Source organism: Anabas testudineus, chromosome 21 (genome assembly GCF_900324465.2).
Source record: "Anabas testudineus chromosome 21, fAnaTes1.2, whole genome shotgun sequence".
In the NCBI taxonomy this organism is placed as follows: Eukaryota; Metazoa; Chordata; class Actinopteri; order Anabantiformes; family Anabantidae; genus Anabas; species Anabas testudineus.
In genome coordinates, this window is record NC_046629.1 from 14,813,763 (window position 1) to 14,831,333 (window position 17,571).

The 17,571-nt window shown below is 40.8% G+C and overlaps 3 protein-coding genes across 5 annotated transcripts; all 3 read right to left on the reverse strand.

Moving 5' to 3' along the window:
- Positions 1-84: 84 nt before the first annotated feature.
- Positions 85-8,205, reverse strand: dnajb2 (DnaJ heat shock protein family (Hsp40) member B2). Of its 3 annotated transcripts, XM_026377132.1 has the most exons (11): positions 7,840-8,200; positions 6,652-6,749; positions 5,281-5,390; positions 5,032-5,085; positions 4,792-4,908; positions 4,565-4,639; positions 4,243-4,375; positions 3,839-3,909; positions 3,441-3,731; positions 571-643; positions 85-470 (listed from the first exon to the last, which is right to left on the reverse strand). In XM_026377132.1, exons 2-10 carry the CDS (start codon positions 6,714-6,716, stop codon positions 615-617), a joined length of 945 nt encoding a protein of 314 aa, XP_026232917.1. In that variant the 5' UTR covers positions 6,717-6,749; positions 7,840-8,200; the 3' UTR covers positions 85-470; positions 571-614. The 3 variants fall into 3 exon arrangements, with proteins under 3 accessions (XP_026232917.1, XP_026232915.1, XP_026232914.1); XM_026377130.1 differs by lacking the exons at positions 85-470; positions 571-643 and having other exon boundaries at positions 670-3,731; positions 7,844-8,205; XM_026377129.1 differs by lacking the exons at positions 85-470; positions 571-643 and having other exon boundaries at positions 670-3,731; positions 7,840-8,205.
- Positions 8,206-9,904: 1,699 nt separating this feature from the next.
- Positions 9,905-13,154, reverse strand: LOC113173646 (tubulin alpha chain). Its single transcript, XM_026377125.1, has 4 exons — positions 13,020-13,154; positions 11,539-11,761; positions 11,183-11,331; positions 9,905-10,997 (listed from the first exon to the last, which is right to left on the reverse strand). Exons 1-4 carry the CDS (start codon positions 13,020-13,022, stop codon positions 10,020-10,022), a joined length of 1,353 nt encoding a protein of 450 aa, XP_026232910.1. The 5' UTR covers positions 13,023-13,154; the 3' UTR covers positions 9,905-10,019.
- Positions 13,155-13,396: 242 nt separating this feature from the next.
- On the reverse strand, positions 13,397-16,244 carry LOC113173645 (tubulin alpha-1A chain-like). Its single transcript, XM_026377124.1, has 4 exons — positions 16,210-16,244; positions 15,771-15,993; positions 15,382-15,530; positions 13,397-15,273 (listed from the first exon to the last, which is right to left on the reverse strand). Exons 1-4 carry the CDS (start codon positions 16,210-16,212, stop codon positions 14,302-14,304), a joined length of 1,347 nt encoding a protein of 448 aa, XP_026232909.1. The 5' UTR covers positions 16,213-16,244; the 3' UTR covers positions 13,397-14,301.
- Between the last annotated feature and the right edge of the window lie 1,327 nt (positions 16,245-17,571).

The window sequence follows — 17,571 nt, forward strand, 5'->3', positions numbered from 1 at the left end:
TTTCTCTGCAAAGACACACTTTTCTTGTCATATTTAATTGTCTTTGTAAGGTGATCTTTTGTGCAAAGATGATTCAGAGAGTGATTTAGAATGTGGAAATGTTTTAATTTCTCTGCTCTGTTTTAGAAGACTCTTTGTCTTATGCACCATTTTCCAGTTGCATGATTGGTTCCAGTGTGGTAATCACCTACCTGTGTACAATAATTACAGTGCACCTGCTTTGCCATTTTCTAATCAATGAAAAATATGTGAAATCTCATTTCTTTGGGTTTCAAAATACAGAGTGTACAGTTCAGTCCTTCGCTCCACAACAAGCTATGCACACACACACACACACACTTACACGTACACACTCGGACATTAACTGTACATATAAATTACGTATTTGTATCTTTTTGTTTGTTATTCAGCAAGACAGAGCCGTGGTGGGCAGAGAGAGACAAGCGCATCATGGGGAATTGACCTTTGACCTGTAAGAATAAACGTACAAGGACATGTTACAGTTAACATGGAAGGAGAAGGAATAAATGAACAACTTTCAGTGGGCCTCAAATTCACACTGTTCTTTACCTCACAGCAGGGCAAGGGGCACAGAGCAGCATGAGCCAATCAGGTTAGCTTGTGAAGGCCTCGAAGTCTGAGTCTGAAACAGGAAGCGGGGAGTGTAAGACAAAACCACAAACTCCAACCTAAGTCCGAGTAATGTTTTACTAGCTATAAAGAACACACAGATCAGAGCAATTACAAGCAAAGATGGCTGAAAGGCTGCAGATGAACAGATGAGAAACCCACTGGGTTAGATAACATACAGAGTTTAAATCAATATACTGCTGTGTTTGCCAATCCAGTTTTAAAAATGTGATCACTTCTTTTTAAAATAAGATGGAACCCAAAGTAATCATTCAAAATAAATAATATAAATAGAAGATTACTTAAGATCTGAATCTGGTGTAAACAATAAATAAGCATGACTGGCAAAAAAAAAATAAAAACAATATCCCAAATCCTGTTTTGGCGTAATCATTTATTTGTCATTTCCCTTTTAAAAACAATTACACGTCACAATAAAAAATGATAGGACCAGATAGATATTTATAAAAGAAACCATCTTTCTCCTTCTCTCTCATGACCTCTCTACACAGAGTAGCAGTTTGGAGAGGATACATGTTTAACAGAGTCACATTAGTTAGAATTTGTGTAAACAAATTAATTCTCACTGCCACAATCACGTTTTGCCAGTGACGATACTCATCCCTTCAAGTTAAACAAAAACCTATGGAATATAAAATTAACCAAGCACTCATGAAAAATATTCCACAACCAAACAACAAACTTATTTTGCTCTAAGAGCAATATGAAGGCAAAATGGGAAGAGGACGTCTGCTAAATGCTTATAAAGACAGTTGAGTCTTTGATCAGTAGTAACAATAATTTTTTGTACACATTAGTGACACTAAAAATAATTTCTCACACCTTTGTGTTTTGGCACGAACAAAAATCGCCATTACTTTTGACAATCACATTTAAATCTGTTGTTAGTGTTCCACTGCGATTGTGCGATTTGCTCTGTATGTGTGTGTGTGTTGTAGTGTAGCTCATAGATAGGGTTAGCCTGATTATCAGACTGAACTGTCTCCTTGTTTTCACTTCATTAAAGATCTAAAATCAGACACAGCACCAACGAAATTCTATTCAACATTCACCACCTTATTTCTCTCTCACACACACAGTCTCTCTCTCTCTCTCTCTCTCTCTCTCTCTTTGGCTGCATAAAGCACCGACAGCCTAAACCAAATTTTCCAGCAACTCAGTTATTATTGTTTTAATTCCCAGGACTGTGCCTAAATAACAATAAACTATAAGTTATACAGTATTTACTGTATAACTGAAAGGCTCTTATTGTAGAAATATAAGATCACAAAAACTGTAACTATTTGTACTATTTTATTCCGATATACTTTTTCTCACTTTTATTTATTACGATATGTTGATTTTAACAGATTCACTTATTAAATAGAATCACATTTCAAGCAGGATATATCTATGTATCTAGCCTGAACTTCTCAAACAAGTCAAAGGGAAATCAGACTAGATTCTTTTCGCTGACTTATTTTTTTGGTTTCACATTACATTCAACTTTGATCCCTTTCACACAATTCCTTCATCATCACTCCCTATGACTTTGAAGTTTGTAATGGAGCAAAGTATGCTGGATAGCTGGTGCTGAATGATAAAAGGAGAAAGACTAATGCACTTTGGTAAAATGCATTTGTTTTTCTGCCACACCACACTTTCATAATGTAAGTATGGTCCATGTGAGCAAAGGCACCAAAATATATAATATACCTTATTATATTTGATCATTATTGAGCTTATTGAACACATTTTACTTTGTGCTTTACCTTCTCACATCATAAAATACTGCATCCAAACTACAATCTGACTAAAAAACAGTGACAATATTTTGTCAAAAGTGAATTAAGGCCAATACGTGATGTACAGTAGAGTAGAAAAGTTGGGCTATTTGTAGTATTTATATTTGAAAAGTGTGTGGCTTAGTGTTTTACTTAACAAGGTAAAAATAACCACAGAAAGTTCTGTAGCCTACTAGCTCTGATAGAGTCCATCAGCCAAAGCGTCTAAATGAGAAACTTCTATAGCACAGTCTCAAACACTGAAAAACACACACAGAAAAGCATGCATACACACACACACACACACACACACACACACAAACATCTGATAGCAGGAAACACTCGCTTAAATGATCAAAAACTTGGCCACATCTGAATCCCTTCAGTCGGTAGTGTGTAAATACTGTGGGTACATACATTCAGAAATACTGTATTGCTTCACATGCATAAAACAAAACTACTGTATTTCACTATATTGGCAGATTATCTAGAAATGTCTGGATTGGCTATCAACAAAGAACAAAACCACAAACCCTATCATAGCCGAGTCATTGTCTCTTTCAGAGGTGCTAAGGCTACATGAAAGCTATGTGATTAGCTGAGCCACTGCCTCACAGTAAGAGTGTGACAATCGCAATATATTCGAGTCTGGCTGTAGGCAAAACACCGATGTGAGTGTAAAGAGTAAGGCATCTCAAAAATACAGTACACAAAGACTGCATTAGCACACAATACACCCACACTTCTTTTTCTTTTTCAGACTCCCATTACTAGTTTTATTGGCAGGTTCCTGCTCGTCCCCACTGTACTGGTTTGGTAGTGTAGTGTTGCCAGCTGTGGATGACTCAGGAGGGAATCTTTGTTCCCTGGTTCCCTGTCCCCCCATTTTAAAGTGACCCTCTTCATCTTTCTCCTCTGCAATAACCTTAACATTACCAGCCACAGTTAAAGGTTTTGTCTTAACAACCCTGCCTCCTCTATGGACACCAGTTTTGTCATTCATTGCTCTGCCCCTGTCCCCAGCACCTGATATGTAGTCGGGAGCAGTCGCTTTCTGCTTTGCTTCCATTTCTGATAGACTGCATGCCAAGGCCATCTGCAGGTCTTCGTCTTCTTCATCATCCTCACTGCCTCCCTCAGTCCCTCCATAGTTGTAAAAGGGAGCAGAGCTAAATGACCGTTGGGTGGTTGAAGAGTAAGGGCTGGGTCGAGACTCAGGAGGTAATCTATTTTGGATTTGTGGCTTCTGAGGCATGTGATGTGACTGCCCGTCTCGTCGGCTCAACTCCAGAGCTAGGGCCATTTCATCTTCCACACCTGGAGTGCACAAGCAGCATGGTGTAACATACTGTATACATACAAATGAATTACATATCCAAGACAAGAAACAATAGTGATTCACAATTCAGTGTGTGGAGTCTTACCATTAATAAGGACACTCTTTAACACCCCATCCTCCTCGATCTCTATTCTTTCCTGTCCATTCTCCTTTATCCTGTAAAGAGTAAGGGATGGTTATGTAGATAATTGTCATTTTTAAATTGCACATTGAAGAACAGACAGAATATGAAATAAAATCTCTAACAGGAAAACAATGACTTAAGGTTGACTTAAGTTTTGACTCATTAAAATTTTAATTTCAAAATTCAAATCACAACAAGACCAAAAATGTCATAGTTATCTATGATGTTAAACATGATTTCTAGATGCAGATTTCAGATTCAACCCTCTAACATTATACTTCAGATACTCTGATGGTTCACCTTTCTGCCTTAAAATACTGTACTAACCCAAGATTGGTAACCATTCCAAGAAAAAGATCACATACTTCTTGGTGGTGGTACGTTTGCCATTTACGATGCGAGTGGACGTAGAAACTGATTTGAAGTTGCCCATCCCTCCACTCATGCTTCCCATTCCATCCATGCCACCCAAGGAGCTTGAGAAGGAAGTAAATTCAACTGGAAAAGGACAAATGATCAGAAAAGTAGGAGAGAAAATGGAAGATGTATATAACAGCCAGACAAATACTAACACAGAGTTTCCTAAATTTCAATAAACTACTCTCCATCAGCTTTTATCCCCACTGGTGTTTCTACAATATGTTGTGTAGATTTCATTCCAAACCGTTTTAAAATCAGTATGTTTACCTCCGGCTGATGGGAAAGAAAAGAACCGACTTGGGCCAAGACGCGAAGACGATCCTCCAAACGTTGAAAAGTCATCTGAGTAAGAGGAAGACAAGTCATTATCAAAGACTATCTGCCTGTGTGACATTCAGCACAAAACAATGATTAGCAAAATGTTGATTTACGCAGACTGCATTTATTGGAATGTAAATTAACCTCACATACATTGTATACTGATTATAACTTACCAAAGAAACTTGCAAAGGGATCCTGCCCACCAAAAAAATCTCTGAACACCTCGTCTGGACTGCGGAATGTGAAGGTGAATCCTGGGAAATCTGATGAAAAGTCTGAGCTTGATAAACCTGGGAAATGGAGACGCCAGAGAAAGAGCATATTGGGGTCAAACATACAAAAGAGTGAGAGCAGAAAAGAGAAAGAGAAAGAATAAGAAAAACAAACAGAAACTGCAGCAGGTTTTTATTTACCTGTGTCTCGCATTCTGTCATTTCCATATCTGTCATATGCATCACGTTTACTCTCTGTAGAAAACGAAGGGTACAATTTAACGAAGGAACCAAACCCAACATATACATGTCTACTTTATCTCAGCCAAACACCCAACATAGGTGACACAGAGATTCAGATTCATGACTCTTCATTCACTGCAGCTTTCTCTCTCACACACACACACACAGACAAACAAACACACAAGCATACACACTGTCATGACTTACTGTCAGACAGGACTTCATAGGCCTCAGCAACTTCTTTGAACTTTCTCTCTGCTTCCTCTTTGTTGTCTGGATTTTTGTCTGGATGCCATTTTAGGGCCAGTTTCCTGTACCTGAAGACGCACGACAGGTACAGATACAGTATACAGAAACTGACATTACACATTACAGTTTTTATTAATTGCTAAAAGATAAAGCATTGGTCCACACTGAAGTCACATTGTCAAAACTATTCACACAGTCAAAATAGAAGTCAATGTGGAGCAAACTGTGAATCACTTTTCATTGCCCCACACAAAAGTGACCACAGTTACAAAAGAAATCATGAGCTCCTTTCTCAGTTAGAGACCATCGCCTGCAAAACACTATATTTTTATAACATGTTCAAAACAGTTTAAAGCACAATCAATACAATTAAAGTTGTTTTTTTATCTACAACCAAATCACAACAAAAGTAATTTCAAGGCACTTTCCAGTGTAAGATTTAAGACATTACAGAATATCACTTTATATATATTTAATATGTGAAAAACCTAACAATCCCACTTCAGCGGCACTAGTGGCCCTCAAGCAGAATCATAGAACAGAACAGAAGGCAACAACAACAAGCAGCAAACACAGATAAGGGGATGGCTTCTGAATGTTTTTTTGGAAATATGGATCAAAGAGGACAGGTTGGCGGAGAGAGAGGAGTGTCAAGGAGAGGGGAAGACCAGCTCTGAGCTGTGATGAGATAAGGGCCACAATTACTGACCATGAGGTGAATCATGGTCTCTCATTAAGAGAGGCCAGTTGAAGGGTACAGCTAAACTTGTATCGCACAACATAATCCATAAATGAAACTGAAACAAATTTGTGAAGAGCTTTGAAAAAGTAGTTTCAGTATTGACCAATGCTTGTTAGCAATAAAAAAAAATAAACTGTAATAAACACATATATACAAGGGCGTGTGCTAATAGTGCGGTCTCATCCCTAAAACATGGTACAAAAAAAGTTTCTTTTTTGAGAATCTGTAATTTTCATACCAGTGGTTCTCAAACCTCTGTTTATGGATATGAGCTGGTTTAGTTACACTTTATGTTGATTTTTCTTTCTTTTGCAAACAGTTATACATGTAAGACTTTTTCTCTGTGTGTATCTGTGTGTGTGTGTGTGTGTGTTTGAAATAAATCTCAGGTGTTCTAATGTTCACAATATCTAACACTAAACCAATAAACTGTCAGTCCAATTCAATCCAAGGCTTATGTATACATAGAATAACAGCTCACATTTCAAAAATATAAAAAAAAAACTACATTCTGTACTTAAGTAAAATATCTCTTTGTTGTTTATGACTAGAGCTCCTGGCTGCTGACACAATCCCGGGATACTCACGCCTTCTTGATGTCGTCCTGTGAGGCTGTTCTGGACACTCCTAAGATGTTGTAGTAATCCACCATGTCGCCTCCTGACGCTCCTCTCTACACCCCCCGCTGAAATGAATAATCAAGAAAGGTTTTCTGCCGAGGAATGCCTATTTTCAGCTCCGATTGGACACACACACATTCAGGATTTGTCAAATTTCTACATCTTATAGAAACCATGGTGTCTACCAAGTGAAGTCTACAGAAGAAGAAGAAACAGGTCTGCTTGTACAGCAGGGATATTGTGAAACAGGGAATATCTCATGTAATCACGGTTGTTGTATTACTGAAATGTCCTTTTTTGGTATTAAAGGATGTAGGAACTCATGTTTCACCCACACAAATGTAACTACTTTCAGTTAAACAAGACAAGAGCTGCATTAGTTGAGACTTAGTTAACATGCATCATCCAAGGAATATTAAATTGTTGACTTCCGTGTTGATTTAGATTCAAATTTGTACCGTTTTCTATTCTATAAATCTATAACTTCAACACACAAAGGCAGGAGACATTACCCTATCCCTGACAAAAGCTCAGTGACTTTGCTAAGCTGCTAAACTTTATTCCGACTAGATATGAGTATTAGAACTTTTGTTTTGTAATAATCAAGTGAGAAAACATATTTTTGATTGTTTAGGAAATTAAGGAGAACTGTTTTTTTTTTCAGCCTAAACACTTGAAGGTCCTACTGTCCAGTGTTGTCCTCTCAGTCCAGCTACAGTAAGGTCATGCTAATCACCGAGCCGATCCCATTAGTGGACTCGGACTGCTTTTGGGGACCGGGGGACACTTCCAAACGGAGGCAAAAGCAACCAACTAACTAACTAAACTTAACTTTCTCTGCCCCCTGCGCTCACACAAGTATTATTACTACGTTATTTCTAGCGTCCAGGCATGTGACAACTGCAGCCGACATGACAGCGGGCCTCCGCCAGCTCACACACACACACACACGCACGCACACACGGTCAGATGCACTTGCTCGCACAGGTGTTGTCTATATCCATATCACATTAATTGGCATTTCAGTGAGACGCTATTTCCTATTATGGTGAAGTATTAGGACGTCTAGGACAAACAGCTAGAGCTTCACGGCCTTTTTCGCGACGGGCAGCACCAAACTTGCGACGACTAACCGGAGCTGTGGATCCTACCTACCTACCGTGTTGGGTCTCTGGGCTTAAAGAGTGAGCGGTCAGCCGTGCGTCCGCCGGTGTGAAGCGGCAATAAATTAGTTCTGTCAGCGGTGTCTCTTCTCTCTTCGTGACACACACACACACACACACACACGCCCCCTCTCCTCTCCTCTCCTCTCCGTTACTCTCTCTAAACTAATATTTTCCAACGACGCAAGCGGCACCGCACAGCACCGACAGAGCCGCCGCAGGTCTGCTCCTCCGCGGTCCGCGTCTGGTGTGAATCGAGCGGACCGGGTCGCGCCGGAGCTGAAGCTGCGCGCACTACGTCACTGGATCAGCTGAGAGAAGAAGAAGAAGAAACTAGAGCGTCCAGAAGGAGCGGCACGGCACGGCACGGCACGGCCCCGCCCCGGCCCCGGCGTCAGCTGGGAATCTGTGAGCTCACGACGACAGCAACAGGTCTCACCGTGACACGTAAAACAAACGATCCACTTCTGCCAAACCACCAATGGATCACCGATCGCTTTATTGATTTGCTACAGTTTACTATTCCTGAGTATTCTACCATTTTTTAGAGCTTTAGATGTTAGTATTTCTGTTTTAGTCCTGCACAGTAGCTGCTACTGTACACTAACTGCATTCCAAGTAAAAAGTAGAAGCTTTGCTGCAGAAAAACAAACAAACAAACAACAAAAATACATGCAAATGAGTCAGTACTAATCCAACAATATCAACAATATGTCTAGTTGCATATTTTCAAATAACATGCTTCTTCCAGGAGTGCAACTTATACTCAAAACCTTTAGTAATTATATAAAATGTGAAGCACAACACAGGTTGTTTACAGTTTTTTTTTTAATTGCTAACAAACATCGGTCAATACTGAAACAAAATTTTAAGTTTTAGTTTGTTGTTGTTAGACTTGTTGTGGAGGAATGAGCTTCTTTTCAGATATGTATGATGTGTTTTGTTGGTGAGAGAGGCTTTTGGCTTGGAGGTGAGATGAACTGTTTAGCTGAAAAAACATGTTTGTAATGCAGACTGTGTGAAGAGACTCTTTCCACTCACCCTAACCAGTCGAGGCAGATGTCCGCCCACCCCTGAGCCTGGTTCTGCTGAAGGCTTCTTCCTCTAAAGGGAGTTTTTTTTCTCTCCACTGTCTCTGGGTCCTGCTCAAGTGTGGTTGTAGGGTTTTCTACATAATTGTATATACAGTTATATTTTGTAAGGTCCTAAACCTTAGAGGGTAAAGCGCACTGAGATGATTTTTGTTGTGAATTAGTGTTAGATAGATAAACTGAACTAAATTTAAGTTCAAGTTAAGTTTTAAATTTGAGTTCTGTTTTGATTGGGTTTTCAACTGTTTAGTTTGGACCAATGCTTGTTAGCAATTTATATAAATAAATGATTCTGACATTATAAGACTTTCATTTCTGATATGTTCAGTATGATTACTTACAGTATGCAAGAAGAACAAACTTGCATAAATACTAACATACTAGATCGTTTAGTCTTTATGGTGAGACTTCTTACATTCACCATGGCTGACCAGTGTGATTTAATTTTGAATGTGTGACTAATGAGATGAGGCACTGGTCAGGATCACATGATGAATTACAGGATTTATAATCAGTTCCCAGAACTGGTTGCATTGCTCCCACCTGCTGACCGAAAGAAGCTACTGCGTTTACAAGGTCTTCTCAACCCATTGTTTACTTAGTATCTGATCATCAACGTGGTATTTAAGGCAGGAAGGCAGATAAACTGGAATTTCCTTTGTAAAAGAATGGCAACTGTAATTAGACAAAATCTCAAATACAATGCTAATACACTGCTGATCTCCTCTATTGAAAGCAAAATCTCAAAATAAATAAAAAATGCTTTGATTATAAATAGTTGGCACTACCAGTGCCTTTGGTTGGCCTAGGTATTTTGTGATGCACATCCTTTGAAATCTTACCACAATCCTGACAGTATGTTTCCTCTCTGAAAGCCAAATATATATTACTTAATATGTCACAGTTAAAAGTAGACGTTAAACTTGAAGACTTTGAAATAGAGTTCAGAAATGATCACCAACTGACTTAAAGGGTTCATGACAACTTTTTATTAATACTATCACCACCACAGGTTATCACAATATTGTTGGGAATGTTATGTTGATGATAACTTTCGGAATGTGTGATGATGTTCAACTCCTCAGTACTCCTCTCCCTCCTCATCCTCCTCTCCCATGCTGTCAGTGCCCACCTCTTCATAATCCTTCTCCAGGGCAGCCATGTCTTCTCTGGCCTCAGAGAACTCTCCCTCTTCCATGCCCTCTCCAACATACCAGTGGACAAAGGCTCTCTTGGCATACATCAGGTCAAACTTGTGGTCCAGACGGGCCCACGCCTCAGCGATGGCTGTGGTGTTGCTCAGCATGCACACAGCTCTCTGCACTTTGGCCAGGTCTCCTCCAGGAACCACAGTTGGAGGCTGGTAGTTGATGCCCACTTTGAAACCTGTGGGACACCAGTCTACAAACTGGATGGTACGTTTGGTCTTGATGGCCGCGATGGCAGAGTTGACATCTTTGGGCACAACGTCACCACGGTACAGCAGACAGCAGGCCATGTATTTACCATGACGAGGATCACACTTCACCATCTGATTGGCTGGCTCAAAGCAAGCGTTAGTGATGTCAGCAACTGACAGCTGCTCGTGGTAGGCTTTCTCAGCAGAGATGACCGGGGCATAGGTGGCCAGAGGGAAGTGAATACGAGGGTAGGGCACCAGGTTGGTCTGAAACTCTGTCAGATCAACATTCAGGGCTCCATCAAAGCGAAGCGAGGCTGTGATAGAGGACACAATCTGGCCAATGAGCCTGTTCAAGTTGGTGTAGGTCGGCCTCTCTATATCGAGGTTCCTGCGGCAGATGTCATAGATGGCTTCGTTGTCCACCATGAAGGCACAGTCAGAGTGCTCCAGGGTGGTGTGGGTGGTGAGGATGGAGTTGTAAGGCTCCACCACTGCTGTTGAAACTTGGGGTGCTGGGTAAACAGCAAACTCAAGTTTTGATTTCTTGCCATAATCAACAGAGAGTCTCTCCATCAGCAGGGAGGTAAAACCAGAGCCGGTGCCTCCACCGAAGGAGTGGAAGATTAGGAATCCCTGCAGACCCGTGCACTGATCAGCCTGAAAAAGAAATTTGGCTTTGAATAATCAAAATCTTATTTCTACAGCCCATATTTTTTTAAAGAAATGAAATCACATAAAAAGTCTGAACTGTAATCATTTTTCTTTATTTTTTAATGAAGAAATAACTCTTCACAGGTTAATTGTTAATCATAGGCAGTCAAACATTGACAAAAAGCACTCACCAGTTTACGGGTTCTGTCCAAAACCAGATCAATGATCTCCTTGCCGATGGTGTAGTGTCCACGGGCATAGTTGTTGGCAGCATCCTCCTTTCCTGTAATCAGCTGCTCAGGGTGGAACAGCTGCCGGTAAGTTCCTGTACGCACCTCATCTGTAAAAGTACCAAATAAATGCAAGATTAAGAACTGTTCCTATATGAAGAATGCTCCAAATGTTTTTATTGGTTCAGATATTGTAATTAAACATAGGAAAGTTCTTAAGTTATAGGATACATTTGATTTACTCAGTGAGAACAACAAAAATAGAAACAACAATGGAAAATAATGTGTAAGGAATGGAAAATTGTCTGACTACTGACCAATCACAGTGGGTTCCAGGTCAACAAAAATGGCCCTAGGAACATGTTTTCCTGCCCCTGTCTCACTAAAGAAGGTGTTGAAGGAGTCATCTCCTCCTCCAATAGTCTTGTCAGAGGGCATCTGTCCGTCTGGCTGGATCCCATGTTCCAGGCAGTACAACTCCCAGCATGCATTGCCCATCTGGGCTCCAGCTTGGCCAACATGCATAGAAATACACTCACGCTGGAAAGAATAGGGGGGAGAGTTTGGTCAACAAATGCCACAAACTAACAGAAACTGTAATCAGATATACAAATGCAAATTTTACTGTATTTGTTAAGGAAGTACTGTCGTTCTCCAGTTGTGATCTGTACTGAATAGTGCATCCACAACTGGGATCTTTTACAGTACAGTAAGTACACAAGCGTATTTCAGCTCTCAAGGATGTTCAGATGAGTAGATACCATGTACTTTCTTTCAACTTCATGTTTAATCCTAATCTTTTGTATGATGTCTTCACAGAGCAAAGAGAAAAAAAGGCTTAGTTGGCAAAGAAAGACAATAAGAAAAAGAAGAAGCTTTTTTCTGCAGCTCAAGGTGCTAAATAAGAGCAAGCTGGGGTTTAAATTAAAACAGTGACTAGGTTGTCCAGAGTCTGCACTATGTGTTACTGCAGCAGAATTCAGCATACGACAGAAGTAAATGTACCATAGCTGCAGATGATATGCAGTTTTCGGAGCCACTCTTCCTAACAGTTATATAGGATATCAAAAAATAGAACAAACAATGTAATGCAGTATGTGGCAGACAGGAAGGCCATTCCTCACAAAGATGGGAAAACCTTGGCCCACTTCTCCATCCTGTATCTCCTCCCTTTCCTCATTCCCTCCCCTTCTGTGTCTCTCTCCTCCCCCATCCTGTCCAGCTGCACAGAGCCGTGTAACAGACAGGGATGTCTCCCTCTCTCTCTCTCTCTCTCTCTCTCTCCCTCTCTCTCTCTTTCTCTCCACATCTCCCTCAAACCAAAAAGACCTAACAGCTGCAAAATGGCTGCCACCTAACTCATACTGCCTGGGCCAGACCACTCCTCTTTTTTCTGCTCTTTTTATCCATCCCCCCACTGCCACAATTACCCTGATCACTGCTTCTTACCCAAGAGATCAAATTCCTCAACAAACACATGTATTAGAGTCAATGTACTTTTTTCACTTGAACACATATCTTTCCTGATTTATGTGATATATCAAACAAGTATGACAAAGCAGTCTAACTCATAGAGTGTCTGTCATATGACTGAATCCACACAGGACATGGCTTAAAAAGTTTCTTTCCCTAAACTCACTTAAGAATTACCATCACCTAATGCAGTAAAGCTGCCTTTGTATCTTTTGTGAAGAGGCCTAGCTGTGCAGTCCATTTAAGAAAACAGAGACAAAGGGAGGGTTAAGGAAAAAGAGAGTGGAAATTTCAAGGCTACGTCACCAGCCAAGCAGTTACTCACCATTTTGTCTGCTTGTCCTTCGACTGACGTTGAGGATTCAGACACAAGGCAGAAGTGCAGAGAGGAGGGAGATCCAGGGTTTATATAGGCAAGGATGTGGAGGGGGCAGGCAGGAAACCACAGCAAGCTGCTGCATAGCTCATTGGCGGGAGGGAACAGCAGTTTTAAAAAAAAAAAGAGGGAAGTCCCTAATACTTTTTGTAATGTTATCCTCCCATACATTCATGTGGTTTGTCTTTAATATGGAGATTAGATACTCGTGTTTGCATAAGAGAGAGAGTGAGACTGACCAGTTGCAGAGAGGCATTCAGAGTTAGTTTATTCACATGCAAAGCTTAAAAAGAGTTGTTATGTATGGGAATTTACCATTGCTCAGCATACAGACATTTAACAAAGACTGTGCAGACACAATCTGCACAGATACACAGTCCAACCTGAGACTGTTTTAACTCATGAGCTGAATAATCAAACACAAAAATCTATGGAGTTCTTCACTGTTGATCAAAAAATGCAAAAAACAACTAATAGTCAGTAGTAGGAATAACAACAATTGATGTGTTTAGATATCCAAAATGACAGGGCACTATGCAAGGTTCAATCAGTTAACTCATAGTACACAGGGAGGCATCACATAAGCAACCAATTTATCATTGAAATGTTGGCGACTCTAAAACAAACCTTTTAGTAAATGCCAAAAACATGGTTTGAGTTTTTCTTTGGTACAGCTTTTTACCAGCCCTCTTTGGATCACAGGGCTGTGATTCACACACAACTAGGATCCCATTGTTGCTGCAGGCCACTGTCTGAGAATGAGCTGCACAAACAACACTCGTCAGTGTCTCAGTCAGTTATTTTCGCTCTCGCAGAGTCACAGCTGAATGGTATATAAAAACTGACACAGGAGCCCTTTCATAACTTACATTCCACATGGGAGAGGACGGTGGGGGGAGGTGCACAAAAGAGAGAGAGTTTGGTTGGAGTTCCTCAGTGTGATACTGCAGTGTTGCTTTGAGTGCAACACTGGTATTATATGGTACCATAGCAGATGATTCTTACACGTGGAGCTAATAGTAAAATGTTGTGCAAAGATTATGCATTGTTAATGTGTGTCACCCTCATTTGAATTGGAAAATAATTTGCATAATGTTATTCTCTGAACCAAACTGTTTAGTTGATTTACTCATATTTTAATACATTTGACTTTACTACAGACTCCTAAATGTTCCATTTTATAACTAGAGATAAAAATGTATCTATGTCTTATACGCAGGTCTCAGTAAAGTCAGTATTCTTCTCCATCATCTTCTCCCATGTTGTCAGTGCCCACCTCTTCATAATCCTTCTCCAGGGCAGCCATGTCTTCTCTGGCCTCAGAGAACTCTCCCTCTTCCATGCCCTCTCCAACATACCAGTGGACAAAGGCTCTCTTGGCATACATCAGGTCAAACTTGTGGTCCAGACGGGCCCACGCCTCAGCGATGGCTGTGGTGTTGCTCAGCATGCACACAGCTCTTTGCACTTTGGCCAGGTCTCCTCCAGGAACCACAGTTGGAGGCTGGTAGTTGATGCCCACTTTGAAACCTGTGGGACACCAGTCTACAAACTGGATGGTACGTTTGGTTTTGATGGCTGCGATGGCAGAGTTGACATCTTTGGGCACCACGTCACCACGGTACAGCAGACAGCAGGCCATGTATTTACCATGACGAGGATCACACTTCACCATCTGATTGGCTGGCTCAAAGCAGGTGTTGGTGATGTCAGCAACAGACAGCTGCTCGTGGTAGGCTTTCTCAGCAGAGATGACCGGGGCATAGGTGGCCAGAGGGAAGTGAATACGAGGGTAGGGCACCAGGTTGGTCTGAAACTCTGTCAGATCAACATTCAGGGCTCCATCAAAGCGAAGTGAGGCTGTGATAGATGACACAATCTGGCCAATGAGCCTGTTCAGGTTGGTGTAGGTCGGCCTCTCTATATCGAGGTTCCTGCGGCAGATGTCGTAGATGGCTTCGTTGTCCACCATGAAGGCACAGTCAGAATGCTCCAGGGTGGTGTGGGTGGTGAGGATGGAGTTGTAAGGCTCCACCACTGCTGTAGAAACCTGAGGTGCAGGGTAGATGGCAAACTCCAGCTTAGACTTTTTACCATAATCAACAGAGAGTCTCTCCATCAGCAGGGAGGTGAAACCAGAACCGGTGCCTCCACCGAAGGAGTGGAAGATTAGGAATCCCTGCAGACCCGTGCACTGATCAGCCTGTAAATGTAATGGTTTATGAATGCTTAACTCAATTAATAATTAGTTTGAGCAGAAAAGAGTGTATTCTTCTATAAACATGCACTAAGTGCTCTCAGGTACTCTCACCAGTTTACGGGTTCTGTCCAAAACCAGATCAATGATCTCCTTGCCGATGGTGTAGTGTCCACGGGCGTAGTTGTTGGCAGCATCCTCCTTTCCTGTAATCAGCTGCTCAGGGTGGAACAGCTGCCGGTAAGTTCCCGTACGCACCTCATCTGGACAAAACAAAAAACAAAGAGTGAAATAATTCACTTAAATACTAATTCTAAAGTTTATTTACTTACATGTTTATGCAAAGCGTTACTGTTCTGATGTGGTAATAGCATTATCTGTTGTTAATCTGTCATATAATAAAAATGACAATAATACCACTCTCATTTTTCATTTCCTGCTGAAACTCAACTGTAATTATTGTAAAAAAAAACACAAATATAAAGTATGTATTCGGCACTGACCGATGACAGTAGGTTCCAGGTCAAGAAAGATGGCTCTGGGAACATGTTTCCCTGCCCCTGTCTCACTGAAGAAGGTGTTGAAAGAGTCATCTCCTCCTCCGATAGTTTTGTCACTGGGCATCTGTCCATCTGGCTGGATCCCATGTTCCAGGCAGTACAGCTCCCAACATGCATTTCCAATCTGAGCACCAGCTTGGCCCACATGAATAGAGATACATTCACGCTGCAAAGAGTGAGCAACACTGTTCAGTTACCAGAAGCATCTGGTTACTGTTCACATTCGCATTCTGCCAACTGCGATTTTATTGAACTACCTCAGTTCTGTTAACATATTCTATTTTACTTAATATGTCTGTTATGAAGTGATTAAGATAAAAACAACACACACACAATATCTACTGTCAAAATGTTATAGAATACAGTAGCGTGCACATCTTACCATATTTAATCGCTCTTCTCCAATGTCCAGGTATCGGTAAGAAGATGCAGTACTAAGCAAACCTGTGTTACTCGGCTCTTATATACCTGCAGCCGTGGGTGAACAATGATTTGATCTGAGCTGTAATCAGAGACCTTATTGATGAGACCAGGATAAGATCACTTGCTTGACAGGCATAGACACAATGCAAAAGGAGGTCACCACCCTGTTCATTGTTCATTCAGTGTTTTGTACTGATGTGCATTTGCACCTCAAATTTCAGAAAGCAGAAGCAGAACCCCAGATGAGGGGAAGGTGACCTACAGTTGTTTCAGTTGGCAGTTTAAAATACCTGCCTTTAATTACAGACAACAACTCTTACCGTTTTGTATTAACAACATTTATGATCAGCAGTAGAGTCTGAGAAAGAAAGCTTAAGAGTGTGATTGTAAAAGACCTATGTACCCTGCTGTGCAACAATTAGTCTTTAGAAGAAGAAAACAGAAGAAGAAGAAGAAGAAGAAGAAGAAGAAGAAGAGCATAATAATGGCAACTGTTATAAACAAAAGTACAATTTTCTAGATACATATAAAAGGAAATCCATTGTGCGCTACTCATACCGATTTCCCACATACCCACTCTATAGTAAGATGTGCTCTTTCCTGGTTATTCCTCAAACCCTTGGGAGAGCGGAGAAACTAAATACATGTGAATCGTCTCATGATGCATCAGCTGAATGAATGGAGTTAACCGCAAATGCCTCCTAGAATGGTGTCACCGTACAAGTGCAGGAAACCACAGAAACACTCCTTAAATAATGCAAACACAGCACAAAAGCATGGTAGTATCTGTCCACTTGCTCTTATCATTACAATCCTATTTGTAAATCTGTGTAGTTCATACGTTCACAGCTCTGCTCAACATGGCGTCAGGGTAGCAGCGAAGTAGCTGCCCTTTTTTCAGCTGGCAGGAATAATCTAAACTGTGGATACATGCCCAGCTCTGTGACATTTAAAACAAGTCAAACAACTTTTAAGATGTACTACAGTATAATGTTAGAGTTCAAACCGTGTAGGTGTTTAGGTTTAGGTGTAAAAAACATTTTAAAAAATGATTTCTTCACGCAGAAATATATACAGTATTAGCACACGAAGATGTTGCCTTTATTCAAAATACATAGTGAATGACAATCATATGTGCAGATTACAGAAACATAACACTAAGATAAACTAACCTGGGTGACTTTAAGCCTGTACAGCTTGAAACACTTTGTGGCAGCCAGGAAGTTCAGACTGATATCAGTGTCAACTCTTCCATTATTTGTCTTTCACTGTTCACTGTTCAGTTCCTTTCCTGCGGCTGTGAGACTCCACTGTAACAAAT

What these genes read in the sequence shown, in the direction of transcription:
- dnajb2 (XM_026377130.1), bottom strand. Translation starts at nt 6,716, where the DNA reads ATGGTGGATTACTACAACATCTTAGGAGTGTCCAGAACAGCCTCACAG. An exon ending in TCCCTTTGCAAGTTTCTTTG is followed by an intron (nt 4,640 to 4,791) that starts GTAAGTTATAAT and finishes CCTCTTACTCAG; the next exon opens with ATGACTTTTCAACGTTTGGA. An exon ending in AAAGAGTGTCCTTATTAATG is followed by an intron (nt 3,732 to 3,838) that starts GTAAGACTCCAC and finishes TGTGCACTCCAG; the next exon opens with GTGTGGAAGATGAAATGGCC.
- LOC113173646 (XM_026377125.1), bottom strand. An exon ending in CCTGGAACCCACTGTGATTG is followed by an intron (nt 11,332 to 11,538) that starts GTCAGTAGTCAG and finishes GTACTTTTACAG; the next exon opens with ATGAGGTGCGTACAGGAACT. An exon ending in TGGACAGAACCCGTAAACTG is followed by an intron (nt 10,998 to 11,182) that starts GTGAGTGCTTTT and finishes TTTCTTTTTCAG; the next exon opens with GCTGATCAGTGCACGGGTCT.
- LOC113173645 (XM_026377124.1), bottom strand. An exon ending in CCTGGAACCTACTGTCATCG is followed by an intron (nt 15,531 to 15,770) that starts GTCAGTGCCGAA and finishes TGTTTTGTCCAG; the next exon opens with ATGAGGTGCGTACGGGAACT. An exon ending in TGGACAGAACCCGTAAACTG is followed by an intron (nt 15,274 to 15,381) that starts GTGAGAGTACCT and finishes TTACATTTACAG; the next exon opens with GCTGATCAGTGCACGGGTCT.